Source organism: Oncorhynchus clarkii, chromosome 27 (assembly GCF_045791955.1).
Source record: "Oncorhynchus clarkii lewisi isolate Uvic-CL-2024 chromosome 27, UVic_Ocla_1.0, whole genome shotgun sequence".
Taxonomy (NCBI): domain Eukaryota; kingdom Metazoa; phylum Chordata; class Actinopteri; order Salmoniformes; family Salmonidae; genus Oncorhynchus; species Oncorhynchus clarkii.
In genome coordinates, this window is record NC_092173.1 from 19,237,459 (window position 1) to 19,255,867 (window position 18,409).

General features: G+C 41.0%; 1 protein-coding gene across 1 annotated transcript in view; it reads left to right on the top strand.

Moving 5' to 3' along the window:
* LOC139386040 (calcium-binding protein 8-like) overlaps nucleotides 1–13,905 on the top strand; it is a 91,206-nt gene extending 77,301 nt beyond the window's left edge. The window contains exons 5-6 of the mRNA XM_071131452.1: nucleotides 8,844–9,000; nucleotides 13,124–13,905. Of these exons, the coding sequence (XP_070987553.1) occupies nucleotides 8,844–9,000; nucleotides 13,124–13,251 (285 nt within the window). The 3' untranslated portion in view covers nucleotides 13,252–13,905. The remainder of the gene's footprint in view (nucleotides 1–8,843; nucleotides 9,001–13,123) is intronic.
* Nucleotides 13,906–18,409: the final 4,504 nt, after the last annotated feature.

Genomic DNA, 18,409 nt, shown 5'->3' on the forward strand with positions numbered 1-18,409 from the left:
GCAATAAAGCACCTCGGGGGTTTATGGTATATGGCCAATTAAACACGGCTAAGGGCTGTGTCCAGGCACTCTGCAATGCGTTGTGCGTAAGAACAGCCCTTAGCCGTGGTATATTGGCCATATACCACACCCCCTCATGAGATATTGCTTAATTATATGCTGCTCCTTCATTTATGGTTCTTCCTGTGCCTTGCATAAGGTAGAAGCAGTACACATGGGGGTGTGAGGTGAACTTCACTCTGTCTAGTCTGGCTGTATTGAACCTGTGGTGTTCAGACCAGCAGGAGAAATCAGATTGTGTCACAAATTGCCTTTAAGTGGACTGATGTGCAAGGTGGTCAGAGTACATCGATAAGCCTCTGCACTGTGACTGACACAGCCTCTCTGCTTCAGACAGTGGATTCAGTTGAAGAGTGCCAATATACAGTATTTTCACTGGCCACACTGCATAGAACCCCATCCCCATCCCCCTTTCTCTCTTGTTCTTCCTTCCTTGTAACCACTCACCCCTAACTGTCACTCACTGTGCCAGGTGGTGTATAAATATACTGAGAGAGAAAGAGAGTCATCATTAGCACAAACAAATCTGGGACCAGTCCTAGCAAAACAAAGCCAGTGAGAGAGCTCTCCTTTTAGTGTGGCAGAGTGTAGCCAAGTGGATCTGCCCGCGGACACGCACACAAATCAAATCATATTTTATTCGTCACATGCTTCGTCATCAACAGGTGTAGAATAATAGTGAAATGTTTACTTACGGGCCCTTCCCAACAATGCAGAGAGAAATAAAATAGAATCATTGAAAAGTAATAACATGTAATAATAAATACACAATGAGTAAAGATAACCTGGTTCTATACACAGGGTACCAGTACTGAGTTGATGTGCAGGGGTAACGAGGTAATTGAGTTAGATATGTACATATGACTAGGAATAAAGTGACTAGTCAACAGGACAGATAATGAAAAGTAGCAGTAGCATATGTGATGAGTTTTAAAAAAGTGCAAAAAGTGCAAAATGCAGATAGTCTGGGTAGCTATTTGGTTAACTATTTAGCAGTCTTGTAGCTTGGGGATAGAAGCTTTTCAGGGTCCTGTTGGTTCCAGACATGGTGCATCGGTGTGGTAGCAGAGAGAACAGTCTATGACTTGGGTGGCTGGAGTCTGACAATTCTTTGACGCACACACCATTAGTCTATCAACCCAGTGGGATAGGAGAGAGGAGGATAGGAGAGAGGAGGATAGGAGAGAGGAGGATAGGAGACAAGCAGGGTCTTTCTGTGCCACTTCTATAACAGCTGTTTCAGACTGGTGCTGCTCATGAATGGTAATATGGACTTAATACAACTCGTGTTTTCCAAATGCAGTATTTTGGAACAGGTGGATTGAAACACTGCCTGCGTGACTGGCTGTGTGACATACCTGATTGGGAGTGTGAAATAGGGTATTTGAAACTGTCACGCTCTTTCTGTCAAGTGGTTTAAAGGTTTGAGAGCTCCACTTCCCTTACAAAGGGGTTGTTGTCGCATGCTCCTCATACTAATATGTTACTAATACCTCAGCAATGTCATCACTTTATATACTAGCACACGCTTAGAAATGCAAGCCCAATACATTGAATCAGTCTAAGATTCAAAGATTCAGTTCTAAGTTGTATGATTGTTTGGCTATTAGGACAGATACTACAGTATATTGTATCATTGTCTGTGATTAGTTAAAGACCTCCAGAGCCAGACAGTGGCTGATTTATTAGGCAACTAGCGAATGTAATATCCTGTTCTGTCATCCTACACTGTAAAATATATATGTGAATTTAACGTACAATTGTTAGGCAACCAGCTGCAATAGGATTGTGACTTTACTCAGCATTTGGGCATATAGCTGAACCATCTAGAAGAAAAAGAAACGCACACCTATTTAGGCGAGGTGCTGGCTGGCGGAGTAGAAAACTTGAAAATAAAAGAGAGCCGCACACTCTAGGAGGTCAGATGCAAAAATGTAATTACCAACGTTTTGACAGTCAAGCTGTCTTCATCAGGGTATAATCACAAACACAAATGACTTGTTTTTGTAGTGTCAAAAGACACAGGTGTCTGTAATCATGGCCAAGAGTGGCCTAATATCATTGGTTAATTATCAAATATTAAAATGGCATACAAAGAACAGCATACAAACAACAAATGGATAGCATACGATCATAGATTAATTTGACTACACAAGCTTTCAAACAATTACAATGGCAAAGTCACAATAATCACAAGAATGGCTTCAGATCAAAGTCTACGTTGAGACCGAAGGGCGCAAGGGTCTTTAAGTTAAAGATCCAGGCAGCCTCTCGTTTTAACAATCAATTATCAAGGTCACCCCCTCTCCTAGGGAGGGTGACATGTTCGATGCCAATATAACGCAGAGACGAAATCGAGTGGCCTGCCTCCAAGAAGTGGGCCGTAACTGGGTAAGTCAAGTTTTTACACCTGATGGTGCTACGATGCTCTGAGATACAAACTTTTACTTCGCGCTTTGTTTTACCAACATCATTTTTACCACAAGGACACGTTATAAGATAAATAACTGCCTTAGTGGAGCACGTAATAACACCTTTTATTGGGATCGATTTCCCTGTTTGTGGGTGTTTGAAGGATCTACAAGTGCCATTGCATTGAGCACAGCCATTACATTTGTAATTTCCATCCAGTAGGGGCGCAAATAGACGTTGTTCAGGAATATCTTGGGGTGGTAAATCAGAGTGTACCAATTGGTCTCTGAGATTTCTGCCCCGCGAGAATACGACCAAGGGAAGGATCGAAAACACATTACCGAGACTATCATCGGATTTTAGAATGTGCCAATGTTTGTGAACAATTCCCTTAATTTGTTCAGAACGCTTTGAATAGCGGGTAGTTAGAACACAAGAATGCGTCTTTTTGCGAGACTGACCTTGAAAAACGTCATGTCTCATTTTGTTTAGAATTTTCCCAATGGCAATATTAATCTGATCATTTTTGTAGCCCCTCTCCTTGAACTTTCTTTGCGTCTCAGCCATATTTCTGTCGAAATCTGATTGTTTTTTGCAAATTCCTTTGATTCGACAGAATTGGCTATAGGGCAAACTATTTTTTAAGGGAAGTGGGTGACAACTATCAGCCCTCAACAAACTGTTACGATCAGTAGGTTTCCTGTAAAGATCAGTGTATAGAACATTATCTTCACACAAGATCAGAAGAACAAGAAAACTGATTTGACGTGTATCAGATTGCAAAGTAAATCTCAAATGATCAGAACAGGAGTTAAGAAAAGCATGGAATGCCTGGATCTGTTTTGCATCACCCCTCCATAGAACAAAAATATCATCAATATACCGTTTCCAAATAATGATGTTAGGCAAGAAAAGATTTTTGAGAGGTTTGAAAATAGACTGTTTCTCCATGTAACCCACATACAAATAGCATAGTTAGGAGCCATGGGGGATCCCATAGCAGTCCCCTAGTCTGAATAAAGAAATCATTTAGAAACATGAAATAGTTATGTGTGAGCACTATTTCAGACAATGTTACAATGCATGCACTGGAAGGTAGTTCATTAGGGTCACGTTGCAGAAGAAAATGTTCCATAGCTTCAATTACCACCCTCGTGTGGAATATTTGTGTATAACGACTCAACATCAAAAGTTACTAACAAGGTATTCTCAGGGAGAGGATCAAGAGATTTAACGATAGAGATCATTCTGCTGGTGTCCTTTACAAAGGAGGGGAGCTGTTCTGCGAGTTGTCTAATAAAAAAGTCAACAAAAGTAGATAAAACAAGTTATATTAAGTGGCTAGCTAACAATTATTCTTATTTCCCTCACTGGCTTTCCTTCATTTCAAACGTGAGCTTGTTCGAGGTGTCAGACTTGACGACAGTTGATTGGTTGCCCAAAATTCTTTTTCATAAATTACCAGCTTTGCAAACAAAGCAACAACACTGACATCCAGAAGCTTCAGTTAGCTAGGCCAATAAATCTTTATGAACCAGGATACACATGTGAAGCATGATTGGATGACTATTCATTACCCTACCCTGAGTCTGTGAGATAACAAAATGTTATTGATTTTACGTTGAGAGAGAGAGCGAGAAAGAATTTAGGCTTAGGCAGGAAGTTCATAGAAATATTATCATTGTCTTGGAGAATTGTTAATTGTTGTTGAAGTGGTACCCCTTTCCTGCAGTGAAATGACCAAATCGCTCTCTAGTGGCCTCATGGGTGGAATGTTATTCATATTGTTTCATAATTAAATCAACATTATTTAAAACAAAATGCCACAAAAATCTGGTTTTGTTATATTATTTCAGTCCTCTGTGATGTACACTGAGTATGCCAAACATTAGGAACACCCTCCTTGTCACGGTCGTCCTCCTCTTCATCTGAAGAGGAGAGGCGAAAAGGATCAGAGGACCAATATGCGGCATGGTAAGTGTCCATGGTAAATCTTTAATAAAGAAAGTACTGAACACTGAAAACTATACAAAACCAGTAAACAAAATAACAACCGTGAAGCTAATGCGAGCTGCGCTGAAACAAGCCATCAACATAGACAATCACCCACAAACAAACAGTGCAACCCAGGCTACCTAAGTATGATTCTCAATCAGAGACAACTAATGGCACCTGCCTCTGATTGAGAACCATACTAGGCCGAAACATAGAAATCCCCAAAACATAGAAAAACAAACATAGACTGCCCACCCAACTCACGCCCTGACCATACTAAATAAATACAAAACAAAGGAAATAAAGGTCAGAACGTGACACTCCTAATATTAAATTGCACCCCCCCTTCCGAAAACAGCCTCAAAATAATTATTTAACGCGTCTCCTCCCCTTCATCTACACTAATTGAAGAGGATTTAACAAGTGACATCAATAAATTATAATAGCTTTCACCTGGATTCGCCTTGTCAGTCTATTTCATGGAAAGAGCAGGAGTTCTTAATGTTTTGTACACTCAGTATATAAAGTGCAATATTGGTATGAAAACTCAAAAGTTGAATACATTTCAACTCTATATCTGACATGGTACAGGTGTCTTCTTTTTTAATCCCATAACCATGCGTGTGATGTGTATACTTTTGTTTCAAAGTAGATTTGTTTAAGACTACCAAGGCACACTACACTCTGTGTGACCCTGATTTAGCCCACTGCAATAAAAAGTTAAGCAGTTTTAGTCCCACTGTGGGAATAGTAACCTTGTCTGAGGATCTGATTGTATGGATAGATTACTGGGTTGCTTGCTATACTCACGTTGTGTTTTTTTTTCAGTCCAACACTTTACTCCATGTAAACTGGTGTATCTGTCAGCACATCCATTGTCTCAGGGCCTTTCTATCTTTTTTCCACTTGAGCTTGATTGCTCTCCACTAAAAAACTAAAATAGCAAACACTCCAGAATTCACTAGAAGTCCAAGCCCAACCCTCTCATAGGACCTATTGTCTCAAAGCAGTTTGTATGATCCTTGGCCAGCATTTAATCACTGTTTGATATGTCCCACATAGCTCCAAACAAACTAAACTGACAACTTTTGTGCAAGTCAAGCATTCAAACTAACTGTGTGAGAAAGTGCCCTAAGAGTCCCATGGCTAAAAAGTGTTTTAGTTACTCGGCTGTGTGGTCTTTGAACGCTCTACGGACCAGTTTGAAACTCCAGGATCTTGTTTCTTTGGAGCAGCTTACAAGTTTGATTGACTCGTCTTACTGATGAATGTGATTGTCATTAAGAGTTCACACAGTGGTATGTAACCCTCTCACCAGGCTTGAATATGACTCTCACAATATTAACTTACATAGAGTATCTCAACAGCATGGGATGTTAGGTGAGAAGGACATCTCCAATAAGAATCCCTATTGTAAACTATCTAGGGTGATGACAAATAGGGTATTAACTTCAGATGGAATGATTATAGTTTTTTTTTATTGTATAAGGATATACTTTCCCATGCATTAAATTGAATTGAAACAGTAAATGACTCCACCAAGGCAACATACATAAGGTTAAAAATGTGTATTATTACATTTTCAAAGCACCACATCGAAATAAATAAAAAATAATAACCAATAATGTCCAAATTATTTCAATCTTGCTTAACCTTAAATGACGACACACATAAAGTCCAGAAGCATCCCACCGTTGTGGTTACTCACTAACGTTACTCGTAGATATTCCCTCAGTTAAGTATAACAGTTCCCTGCTGGTTTCCTCACAAGTTCCACAGCAAGCACAGCTATCAATGTAGACAGTACTCTTTAGCTGTAACCGATATCCCATGGGAACATGAACTCGTTTATCTTTCCCAAGCAAATCTCTCTCGGTGTCACACGATGCTAGGCTTTTATTTTATTTTTTATTTCACCTTTATTTAACCAGGTAGGCTAGTTGAGAACAAGTTCTCATTTACAACTGCTACCTGGCCAAGATAAAGCATAGCAGTGTGAACAGACAGCAACACAGAGTTACACATGGAGTAAACAATAAACAAGTCAATAACACAGTAGAATTTTTATTTTATTTAAAAAAAGAGTCTATATACATTGTGTGCAAAAGGCATGAGGAGGTAGGCAAATAATTACAATTTAGCAGATTAACACTGGAGTGATAAATGATCAGATGGTCATGTGCAGGTAGAGATACTGGTGTACAAAAGAGCAGAAAAGTTCATAAATAAAAACAGTGTGAGGATGAGGTAGGTAAATTGGGTGGGCTATTTACCGATGGACTATGTACAGCTGCAGCGATCGGTTAGCTGCTCAGATAGCAAATGTTTAAAATTGGTGAGGGAGATAAAAGTCTCCAACTTCAACAATTTTTGCAATTCGTTCCAGTCACAGGCAGCAGAGTACTGGAAGGAAAGGCTGCCAAATGAGGTGTTGGCTTTAGGGATGATCAGTGAGATACACCTGCTGGAGCGCGTGCTACGGGTGGGTGTTGCCATCGTGACCAGTGAACTGAGATAAGGCGGAGCTTTACCTAGCATGGACTGGTAGATGACCTGGAGCCAGTGGGTCTGGCGACGAATATGTAGCGAGGGCCAGCCGACTAGAGCATACAGGTCGCAGTGGTGGGTGGTATAAGGTGCTTTAGTAACAAAGCGGATGGCATGTGATAAACTGCATCCAGTTTGCTGAGTAGAGTATTGGAAGCCATTTTGTAGATGACAATGGCGGCGGATAGTTTCAGAAATAGAGGGTCCAGATTGTCAAGCCCAGCTGATTTGTATGGGTCCAGGTTTTGCAGCTCTTTCAGAACATCTGCTATCTGGATTTGGGTAAAGGAGAAGCTGGGGTGGCTTGGGCGAGTAGCTGCAGGGGGGGTGGGGCTGTTGGCCGAGGTTGGAGTAGCCAGGAGGAAGGCATGGCCAGCTGTTGAGAAATGCTTGTTGAAGTTTTCGATTATCATGGATTTATTGGTGGTGACCGTGTTACCTAGCCTCAGTGCAGTGGGCAGCTGGGAGAAGGTGCTCTTGTTCTCCATGGACAGCCATGGCTAACCTCAAGGCTGTCAAATACCTCCACGATGAGACGGTAGCTTCAGTCTTCACTAAGTCTTTCTTAACAAAATTATAACAACTCTCTTCTAAAATAAAATCGGATCTCCCTTCAAAACTCGGTAGGTATGGGTTTTGTTCTATTTTTATCGTCTTCTTTTATCATTTTTCTTCACCAACATCATAATGTAGTGTCTATCCTTTTCAACGTCTCTCTCGCTCTTATTTTCCCAGGCCTCCCGTCAACCAGGTCAACTCCCATTGGCCACAACTTAACAAGTGACCTTTGATATGAGTGTGTGTCGACGTCTATAATTTGTTCATGGTGTGGCTATGTCTGTAAATTGTTATGTCGGAGATTTGTCTGAAACTTTGTTCTCCCCTGCCGCTGTCTTGGTTGGACCAGGTCTCTCTTGAAAAATAGATATCTCAATGAGATTACCTGGGTAAAAATTCAATAAAAAAAGGATCAATTATTCTAGTCTTTCACTTTTGTGTCAGCAGCATCAATGACTCTTTGTGCACTGTTGGCTTTCACTACAAATACATTCTCAATTATGTTTGATAGATCTTTGCATATTGTTGAATTGGAAACATCAGATTGATTTTAGGGATCAAGATATGAATTCTTAATACCACAGACAGCCAGTGTAAGGAGGCAAAAACTGGAGAAATACCTGCAAAGTAAACTTTTAAACTCCTCCAAAACGTTGCCAAGGACTTTGGGAATCTTCCAAACTTTTGGCATATGGCTCTGGGTGTTATTTCTTGTTATATTGGATTGCTTTGGATAATGGTTAAAAAGCATCAGCCATTCATCAACACCTAAGGTGAGATCAATCACTTTAAGGCTATAACTCTAGTCACTTGCAGTAGCTACTTTCATTAGAGTGAATGTACAGAGGAATGAACTAGAAAACACATGAAGCTAAAATGCAAGCGTTGTATTCTACTAGTCTTGTCTTATTGCTTGGGCCTTCAATCAGAAATTGAAATTGAAAATATTGAAATAGCATTCATTTGAGTTTTTTATTTTAATTTTAGCGTCCCTAGTCTGGATTTCCTGTATTGAAGTATGTTACAGAAATAGTTGCATGATGTGCATCCATCAGACAAAAGGTACCTCAGTAGAGTAATCATGACTATTTTACAACAACAAAAAATTCACATTTTGTAAAAATAAAAAAAAATTATAAGAAAATTGATTTGGGAACCTAAATTCCATCCCCCCTGTGTCAATGTAGCAAATTAAAGTGTGTTGTTTGCTTTCCCTCTCTTCAAAACTTTTCCCTCACTACTCTTTTACTCCCTTTTCCTCCCCCCTGCAGTTTGACATGCAGCGTATCACCCTTGAGGAGCTGAAACACATCCTGTTCCATGCCTTCAGAGACCACCTGACCATGAAGGACATCGAGAACATCATCATCAACGAGGAGGAGAGCCTCAACGAGAACTCGGGACACTGTCAGGCAGACTTTGAAGGAAGTGAGTTGAGTAGATTCTGTAGCCTGTGGAGAGAGATGGAGGGTGGACGAGAGAGAGAGATGGAGGGTGGATGTGTGGGAGAGAGAGAGTCTGCTAGCTGTCATCGGTGTGGCAGAGAGTGCTGCACGCCCGTCCACCCGTCAGGATGGATCTGACTCCACCTATCAGGATCCATAACCGTCAGACTCCACCTGCTGATTTATTGATTGAAGGTGTTCATGGTGTAGGAAGTCATTTGGTCACCTGGGCTATGATGTAAAAAGGTGTCATCAGGGAGTTATGAATACCATAGCAGTAGGGAAGGGTGATTAGGTTGATATTAATCTTTATTTTTTGTTTGTTATTGGGTCGTTCCACGAAAAGAATGCCTTTTGCGTCCCTTTGGTGCAATATTTGTACTTAAAATATCAATTAGAATTTTAAAAGCCTGCTATATTAATTGAAGTGCCCTTTAATATAGACCACATGGAGAATTCAATCAATCCTATTTTCTTATCTGAATAAAGGCTTGCTAATGTGCCAAAATGCACCATTTTGACATGTCCCTCCTTCAGCCCTGTGTCACTTCTAGAAAGATTTCAAACCACTTGATCCAAAAATATCTCCAAGTTTCACCATCATCGTAAAAATCGAGTTATTTTTTGGCATAGGCATTTTTAAAGACATTTTATTTATTTAATGTGATTAGTGATTCATTTACATCTGTCCTTTATTTTAAGATCAACCCTGTTAAGTGAATTACATTCATTTCAATATGTTGAAACTATTTATTTTAAAATGTTTTTTCAAAAGAAACATTGAACATCTAATAGTCAAATCATAGTTTAAAAGCAGGTGATCTGGTTCTACTCTTTTTGGCCTTTTTCTGGTTTTGTGGTGGAAAACTGAGTGGGTTGAGTATAAAACGTCAACCCTGTTACCCCATAGATAGACAGGATAGAAATGTTTTAGCAATTAAATTGTTTTGGTGCAGCTTGCACTCAATTACCACTCACTGTTGCACACAATAAGCTTCCATTCCTTCATTCACAAAGGGATGTATGGCTGATTTAAGATGACATCGTCAACCTGTTACGGTCAACCCTGTTACTTTATTTGGAATTCAATAAGCACTTCCTAAAGTCTATTTTAAAAGTATCCACTTGAGATGGAAAACATGTTTTTATGAAGTTGAACATGTGCTGTTTTTGACAGAATGTTAAAATTAGGTGGAATCAAAATAATTTTTTGACCAAGTTACACTTCTCTAAAGGCACTGAATTATTGGAATGACCCTATTATGTCTGTAGTGAAGATGATACAACCATTGAATGTCAGGAGCAGGAGACCAGTGTTCAGGTGAATCATTACAAAACATAAAATGTAGCATTTCCCCTGAGATCTGAGTCCAACTAGAACCTCCTTCCCCAGTAAGCTGTTGGTTCTGTAGCCTTTCAGGTTAGAGCTAAAATAGACACTCAGAGGTCATTCCCTTATTAATCTCTCTCTGTTGCAGTCTGAGACACACTGCTCCTTGTGAAACTGGAAAGGCTGTGCGATGCAGCAGAGCCGAAATGGCCTGTAAATTTACTGCTGTAAGAGTGGCAACAGACATCAGGGCTGGACATGGATTGTAAGGTGCTTTATCAGAGTATTAAAACCGGAAGGTGAGACTGAGAGATTGCAATGTGTCCTCTGTGCGAATGGGATGTTTCAACTGGGTTTGTGACTGGGAGTTACAGTTAGCACCACTATGGGCTAAATCACGTAGGGGAAGAGAATATCAGGCTCCAAGGTCTAAATGAACAGTACCCGCTATTGACGAACACTTGAATGTGTTCTGGCCTATAGAAATAAATACTTGATGTCACTGTAGGGCACAATTGATTGTGTTATCGTAAAATGCTTCATGATACAGGTATGACAAATCTATACATTTTAGCTAATTTTAACCAAAAAAAACGGTTAAAGTTGACTTTTGTGTAAGTAAAGTGATTTGTTCAGTGCTTTCTGACATCATAGTTGTAAATAGCTTGTGAGAGTGAGAGAGTGAAATGTAAAGGGAGGCGGGGGCAACCTACACAGGACTTTGTACCTGCAGGTCATTGGCCCAGCCCATCTAATTACCACAGTTACCACGGCCCTGTAAACCAGCACCGCTGTTTCCAGGTCACTGATTGGGCAGGGGGAGGGAGAATTGCTGACTAACCATTTCATGCCGGAGGTAGTCTGAACCGGATAATGATATCATGGCCTGAAGTTCAAATCAAATCAAACTGTATTTGTCACATGCACGGAATACAACAAGTGTAGAACTTACCCTGAAATGCTAACTTACAAGCCCTTAATAACCAACAGTGCAGTTCAAGAAGAGTGAAGAAAATATTTACCAAAAGACTAAAGTCAAAAATGATAATAAAAGGTAACACAATAATAATAACAATAACGAGGCTATACACCGGGGGTACCGGTACCGAGTCAGTGTGCGGGGGTACAGGTCAGCCAAGGCAACTTGTACATGTAGGTAGAGGTGAAGTGACTATTCATAGATAATAAACAGCGAGCAGCAGCAGTATACAAAAGAAAGGGGGGTCAATGTAAATAATCTAGTGGCGATTTCATTAATTGTTCAGCAGTCTTATGGCTTTGGTCAGAAGCTGTCAAGGAAGACCCTCGGTCCCAGACCTGGTGCCCCGGCACCGCCTGCCATGCTGCGGCAAGAGAAAACAGTCCATAACTTGGGTGACTGGAGTCTCTGACAATGATATGGGCTTTTCTCTGACACCGCCTATTATATGGATGTTCGGAAGTTTGGATGTTCAGAAGTGCCTTAAGGTGCTACCCTCTGTAGCGCCTTACTGTCAGATGCCGAGCAGTTGCCATACTAGGAGGTGATGCAACCGGTCAGGATGCTCTCGATGCAGCTGTAGAACCTTTTGAGGATCTGGGGAAGCATGCCAAATCTTGTCAGTCTCCTGAGGGGGAAAAGGTTTTGTCGTGCCCTCTTCACAACTGTCTTGGTATGTTGGACCATGATAGTTCATTGGAGATGTGGACACCAAGGAACTTGAAACTCTCGATCCACTCCACTACAGCCCCTTCAATGTTAATGGGGGCCTGTTCAGCCTGCCTTTTCCTGTAGTCTATGTCTTCCTTACATTGAGGGAGAGGTTGTTGTCCTTTCACCACACTTTCAAAGCACTTCATGGCTACCGACGTGGCAGTGGGAGCTTACTTGCTCACCTACGGATTCTCAGAAGGCATCCCGATCTGTGGCCCCTTTTCCTGCATCTTTTCTTCAAGCAAATTACGAGGATCTGGGCCTGTTTCAGTGAAAGCAGGATATCCTCCTCGTCGGACTCGTTAAAGGAAAAAGTTTCTTCCAGTCCGCGGTGAGTAATCGCTGTTCTGATGTCCAGAAGTTATTTTCGGTCATGAGAGACGGTAGCAGAAACATTATGTACAAAATCATTAAAAAAAATAAGTTACACAAAATGCAAAAAAACTAAGAAAATAGCACAATTTGTTGAGAGAATGTAAAACGCCAGCCATGTTCTTCGGCGCCATCTTTTTTCATGGGTAAACGGGGCGAGTATCTATGACTTTCAAGCTGTGTGTGTGTGTGTGTCTGTGTGCGTGTGAATGTGTGCATGCTCACGTGTGTGTGCGTGCATATTTGTCCAGTTGTACTGTATATTTGTGTCAGTTCTATTTTCATCTCGGGTCCCACTGTGCTGCAGCCACAAACACAAACACATCATCTGACAGAGAGCAGAGCCTCACCTGAAGCATAGGATTGATCTCACCTCTGCTTTCTCTCTGCCAGAGTCACTCTCCCTGCCACTTACTCCTATCCTTTCTTTCTTCCATCCCTCCCTCAATCACTTACTCACTTTCTGACACCTAAACTATATGATTCAGAAGAGAGCCTGGTGCAGTTTGTTCAATAGCAATTTCTCACCACACTGCTGAAAATGACTTGGTATTAGGCTTTCTCTTTTTCCCTTTCTTACACAGAGAATGGCAAATGGCAAATGGCAAAAATATGATGTGTAATGTGATGTGCCAGCTGGAAATTAAATGCATCTTTCTCTTTCTGGCTTTCTCTCTCTTTCTCCCTTTCCCCCTTTCTCTCTTCTATTAGTCCATTCTAAAAATAAGAACCGGCAGACGTGCGTGAGGAAGAGTCTGATCTGCGCTTTCGCCATGGCCTTCATCATCAGTGTCATGCTCATCGCAGCCAATCAAATGCTGCGGAACGGCCTGGAGTAGCCACGCCCGGCCACGCCCACTGTGAGCGGGAAAAACAAACCTGCATGTGCATGATGACAGTGGGTGAGGTCATTTCCAGTTTCTTTAGAAGAAAAAAAACTACTTCAAAAATGCCTCACTGATGGTGACTTACAAACAAAGAACACTGACGGATAAATCACCAGATTTTTCTGAGTGAATGACAGTCCGACATCCAACAACACTGAGAAGCCAGCATGAGGAGGCCAGCGAGACCCCTCATAACCCCTTTACTCTGGCAGGGACATTCAAGGGCTGACTTTCGCTTACTCTGCTGTCTCTGTTCCCTAATGCAATAAAGACACAAGTACAGGAGTTCAGTACTCTTCCTCTCTTCCCTTCCCTACCCAGAGTCTTCATATGAAGGTACTTCAGAATGCAATTTTAACTTTTTCCTCAGAAGGCAGAATTCATGGTGGATTGAGACAGGCCCTCAGTGTATCTGTATAAGGCAGCATCCTTGTAGATTGAGACATATCCTCAATTGTATCTGTGTGAGAGAGATTGGAGTTAGGAGTGCCTCCTGCGCTGCAGCCTGATGAGCCTGAAGAGCTACGGGATGCACCGCTGCAATCTGGCTACGCACACACGTACTTATGCATGCACTAACACACGCACGCACGCACGCACGCACACATGCACACACACACACACACACACACACACACACACACACACACACACACACACACACACACACACACACACACACACACACACACACACACACACACACACACACACACACACACACACACAAACACACACACACACACACACACACACACTGAATTAATTGGCCTGTTATTCTAGTTTCCTGAGGGGAGGTGGAAGCCAGCTCATCATTGGAGCATTCAGTAAGGCTTTGGATGCGACAGGCATGATGGTGTCGTCTGCTGTAGGGCTGGTGTTTAAACTGTTCTAGAAGCTTTCATCCGGAGTTAAGGAGTGAAATCGGTTGGTATTCTTGTGGCCAATATTTTCCCAATATGTAAAATTGAAAAATACCTCACTCTTACTTTCTCTGTGGAAGGTTCTCCAGTGCTAAACAGAACAGTGTTTGGAAGACCATAGCTGTGAAAAGTCTGGGCTGTAATTTACCTATGATCTAGTTCCTCTTGAGGTAGGTAGGTCTGAACTCCTGTATTGTATTGACTCTCATGGTAATATTGAAACCACCTTCAGTTTTGCTGAGGACTGCTTGTAATAGCTACAGTACTGCATGCGATCAAGTCCAACGTCGATATGTAAATATGTATGTAACCCATGTTGTTGTTGTCTAAGTGTATTGGTTGAAGGTGTTCTATGTGCATGATTGTTGGTACAGTCTGCTCTAGCAGATTTAGAGGTGGAGGGAAGGAGAGAGCACTGTGAAACCAGATGCTAATGCCTTCAACGTCATAATACACAGGCAGGTAGACACACAGCTCTCTGGTCAAAGCCATAGAACTCAATAGAGATGTACTGAATGAAGAACACTAAACGGTTGTTGTTTTCTGTTATAAATGTGTATTTTTGGTTGCAACAGTCCATCATTTGTGGGTTCCTTCACCCACCCTTTTGCACTGTATAATAAGTACCATCTATCCCCATGAGCAGAGAGGAGAGTAGAATCACAGACTGGTGCAAGAGCCCCATCTAGAGGTTGGCTCCAGAATTCTGATATTTTTTGTAACAATTTATGTGCTCTCCTAACCAGGGTGTTAGTGCAGCCTGCAAACACTTTTTTTCACCTTTATTTAACCAGGTAGGCCAGTTGAGAGCAAGTTCTCATTTACAACTGCGACCTGTCCAAGATAAAAACAAAGCAGTGCGACACAAACAACAACACAGAGTTACACATGGAATAAACAAGTGTACAGTCAATAACACAATAGAAAAAAAAGAAAGTCTATATACAGTGTGTGCAAATGGCGTGAGGTAAGGCAATAAATAGGCCATAGTAGCGAAGTAATTAAAATTTTGCAAATTAACACTGGAGTGACAGATGTGCAGATGATGATGTGCAAGTAGAAATACTGGTGTGCAAAAGAGCAGAAAAGTAAATAAAAACAATATGGGGATGAGGTAGGTAGATTGGATGGGCTATTTACAGATGGGCTTTGTACAGCTGTACAATCTGTTAGCTGCTCAGATAGCTGATGTTTAAAGTTAGTGAGGAAAATATAGAGCCTAATATACCCTGAGCCGAGAGTTAGCAGGCCGCACTAACGCCATGGACCAGAGTTAGTGCTCCACCAACATGGTGTCGTTCTGCATACTGTAGTGCTCTCATTTATTACACGAAAGTTATGCGGAAATGTTAGCTGAATTATCCATCCCTTGTATTCAGATGTATAATCATCAGAACGTGAAATGTTGAAGTATAATATTATGATTCTTATCTATCTTATCTGTATTGAACGTTTTATGAAATGGTGAATGTTCTACCAAAATAAATGTTGGTTCGATTAACTGCACTGTTTGTGGAACATACCGTTGAAGTCGGAAGTTCACATACACTTAGGTTGGAGTCATTAAAACTCGTATTTCAACCACCCGACAAATGTCTTGTGAACAAACTATAGTTTTGGCAAGTCGGTTAGGATATCTACTTTGTGCATGACAAGTAATTCTTCCAACAATTGTTTACAGACAGATTATTTCACTTATAATTCACTGTATCACAATTCCAGTGGGTCAGAAGTTTACATGCAGTAAGTTGACTGTGCCTTTAAACAGCTTGGAAAATTCCAGAAAATGTTGTCATGGCTTTAGAAGCTTCTGATAGGCTAATTAGCATAGTTTGAGTCAATAGGAGGTGTACATGTAGATGTATTTCAAGGCCTACATTCAAACTCAGTTCCTCTTTGCTTGACATCATGGGAAAAACAAAATAAATCAGCCAAGACCTCAGAATTTTTTTTAACCCTCCACAAGTCTGGTTCATCCTTGGGAGCAATTTCCAAACTCCTGAAGGTACCATCTGTACAAACAATAGTACGCAAATATAAACACCATGGGACTGCGCAGCCTTCATACCACTGAGGAAGGAGACGCGTTCTGTCTCCTACAGATGAACTTATTTTGGTGTGAAAAGTGCAAATCAATCCCAGAACAACAACAAAGGACCTTGTGAAGATGCTGCAGGAAACAGGTACAACAGTATCTATACCCACAGTAAAACGAGTCCTATATTGACATAACCTGAAAGGCCGCTCTGCAAGGAAGAAGCTACTGCTCCAAAACCGCCAAAAAAGCCAGACTATGGTTTGCAACTGCACATGGGGACAAAGATTGTACTTTTTGGAGAAATGTCCTCTGGTCTGATGAAACATAAATAGAACTGTTTGGCCTTAATGACCATCGTTATGTTTAGAGAAAAAATGCGGAGGCTAGCAAGCCGAAGAACACCATCCCAACCGTGAAACACGGGGGTGGCAGCATAATGTTGTGGGGGTGCTTTGCTGCAGGAGGGACTGGTGCACTTCACAAAATAGATTGCGTCATGAGGCAGGAAAATTATGTGGATATATTGAAGCAACATCTCAAGACATCAGTCAGGAAGTTAAAGCTTGGTCGCAAAGGGGTCTTCCAAATGGACAATGACCCCAAGCATACTTCCAAAGTTGTGACAAAATGGCTTAAGGACAACAAAGTCAAGGTATTGGAGTGGCCATTACAAAGCCCCGACCTCAATCCTATAGATGGGCAGAACTGAAAACGCGTGTGCGAGCAAGGAGGCCTACAAACCTGACTCAGTTACACCATCTCTGTCAGGAGGAATGGGCCAAAATTCACCCAACTTATTGTGGGAAGCTTGTGGAAGGCTACCCGAAATGTTTGACCCAAGTTAAACAATTTAAAGGCAAAATTACCAAATGCTAATTGAGTGTATGTGAACGACTGACCCACTGGGAATGTGATGAAAGAAATAAAAGCTGAAAGAAATAATTCTCTCAACTATTATTCTGACATTTCACATTCTTAAAATAAAGTGTTGATTCTAACTCACCTAAGATATGGGATTTTTACTATCGCTAAGGTGTATGTAAACTTCTGACGTCAACTGTACATACTAGTGTGTTTATTGGAATTATGGATGTCTTTCCCATGGCAGAAAATCAATTTTCTAATCACATTGAAGAGGTTTGCATTTAAGTATGATCAATGAATGTCCTCTTTCATTTTAACATCATGCTTGGATGGATGGCTCCTCTGTGAAGTTTTCATATGTGTTTTATGATGTCAAAGTAAAAGCACTGATTTGTGTGCAATATCATCTTGCAGATATAGTAGGCCGCACTGGATTTAATATTGTTGAGACCACCAATTTAAGCCTAATAGATGGCAAATTCTCTCCTCATTCATTATATAATGTATTCTGTCAAACTGGAGCTTGTTCCTTATTTTGCTGTTTTGAGCCGTCACCCTTGTCCACTTCATTAATGGTACCCTAATACACATGTAGCGCACTACTATTGACCAGGGCCCATGGGGCTCTGGTCAAAGTATTGCACTATAGAGGGAATCGTGAGTCATTTGGGACACAGACCTGCCCTAACCCCACGATACACTGTAATACCAGGGTATCGTCAGAGCCTTATGTTTATTAAGAAATAAATGCATAGTAGCCCACATAAAAGGCTCTAGCCTGGGTATATTATACAGTTACAGGTGATGGAGCTGTACCTGCCCTCACAGAATCAATGCATTTCTTAATAATTAAAACTGATGGTGAATTAGGCTGGAAAACTAACACAGTCTCACTTCAGTAGCATGGTGGTTGAATTGCCTTCGGAAAGTATTCAGACCTCTTGACTTTTTCCACATTTTGTTATGTTACAGCCTTATTCTAAAATTCTTTAAATCGTTTTTTCCCTCATCATCAATCTACACACAATAACCCATAATGACAAAGAAAAAAATGGTTTTTAGACATTTTTGCACATTTATTAAAAATAAAAAAACAATATCACATTTACATAAGTATTCAGACCCTTTATTCAGTACTTTGTTGAAGCACCTTTGGCAGCGGTTACAGCCTCGATTCTTCTTGGGTTTGACGCTACAAGCTTGGCACACCTGTATTTGGGGAGTTTCTCCCATTCTTCTCTGCACTTCCTCTCAAACTCTGTCAGGTTGGATGGATAGCTGCACA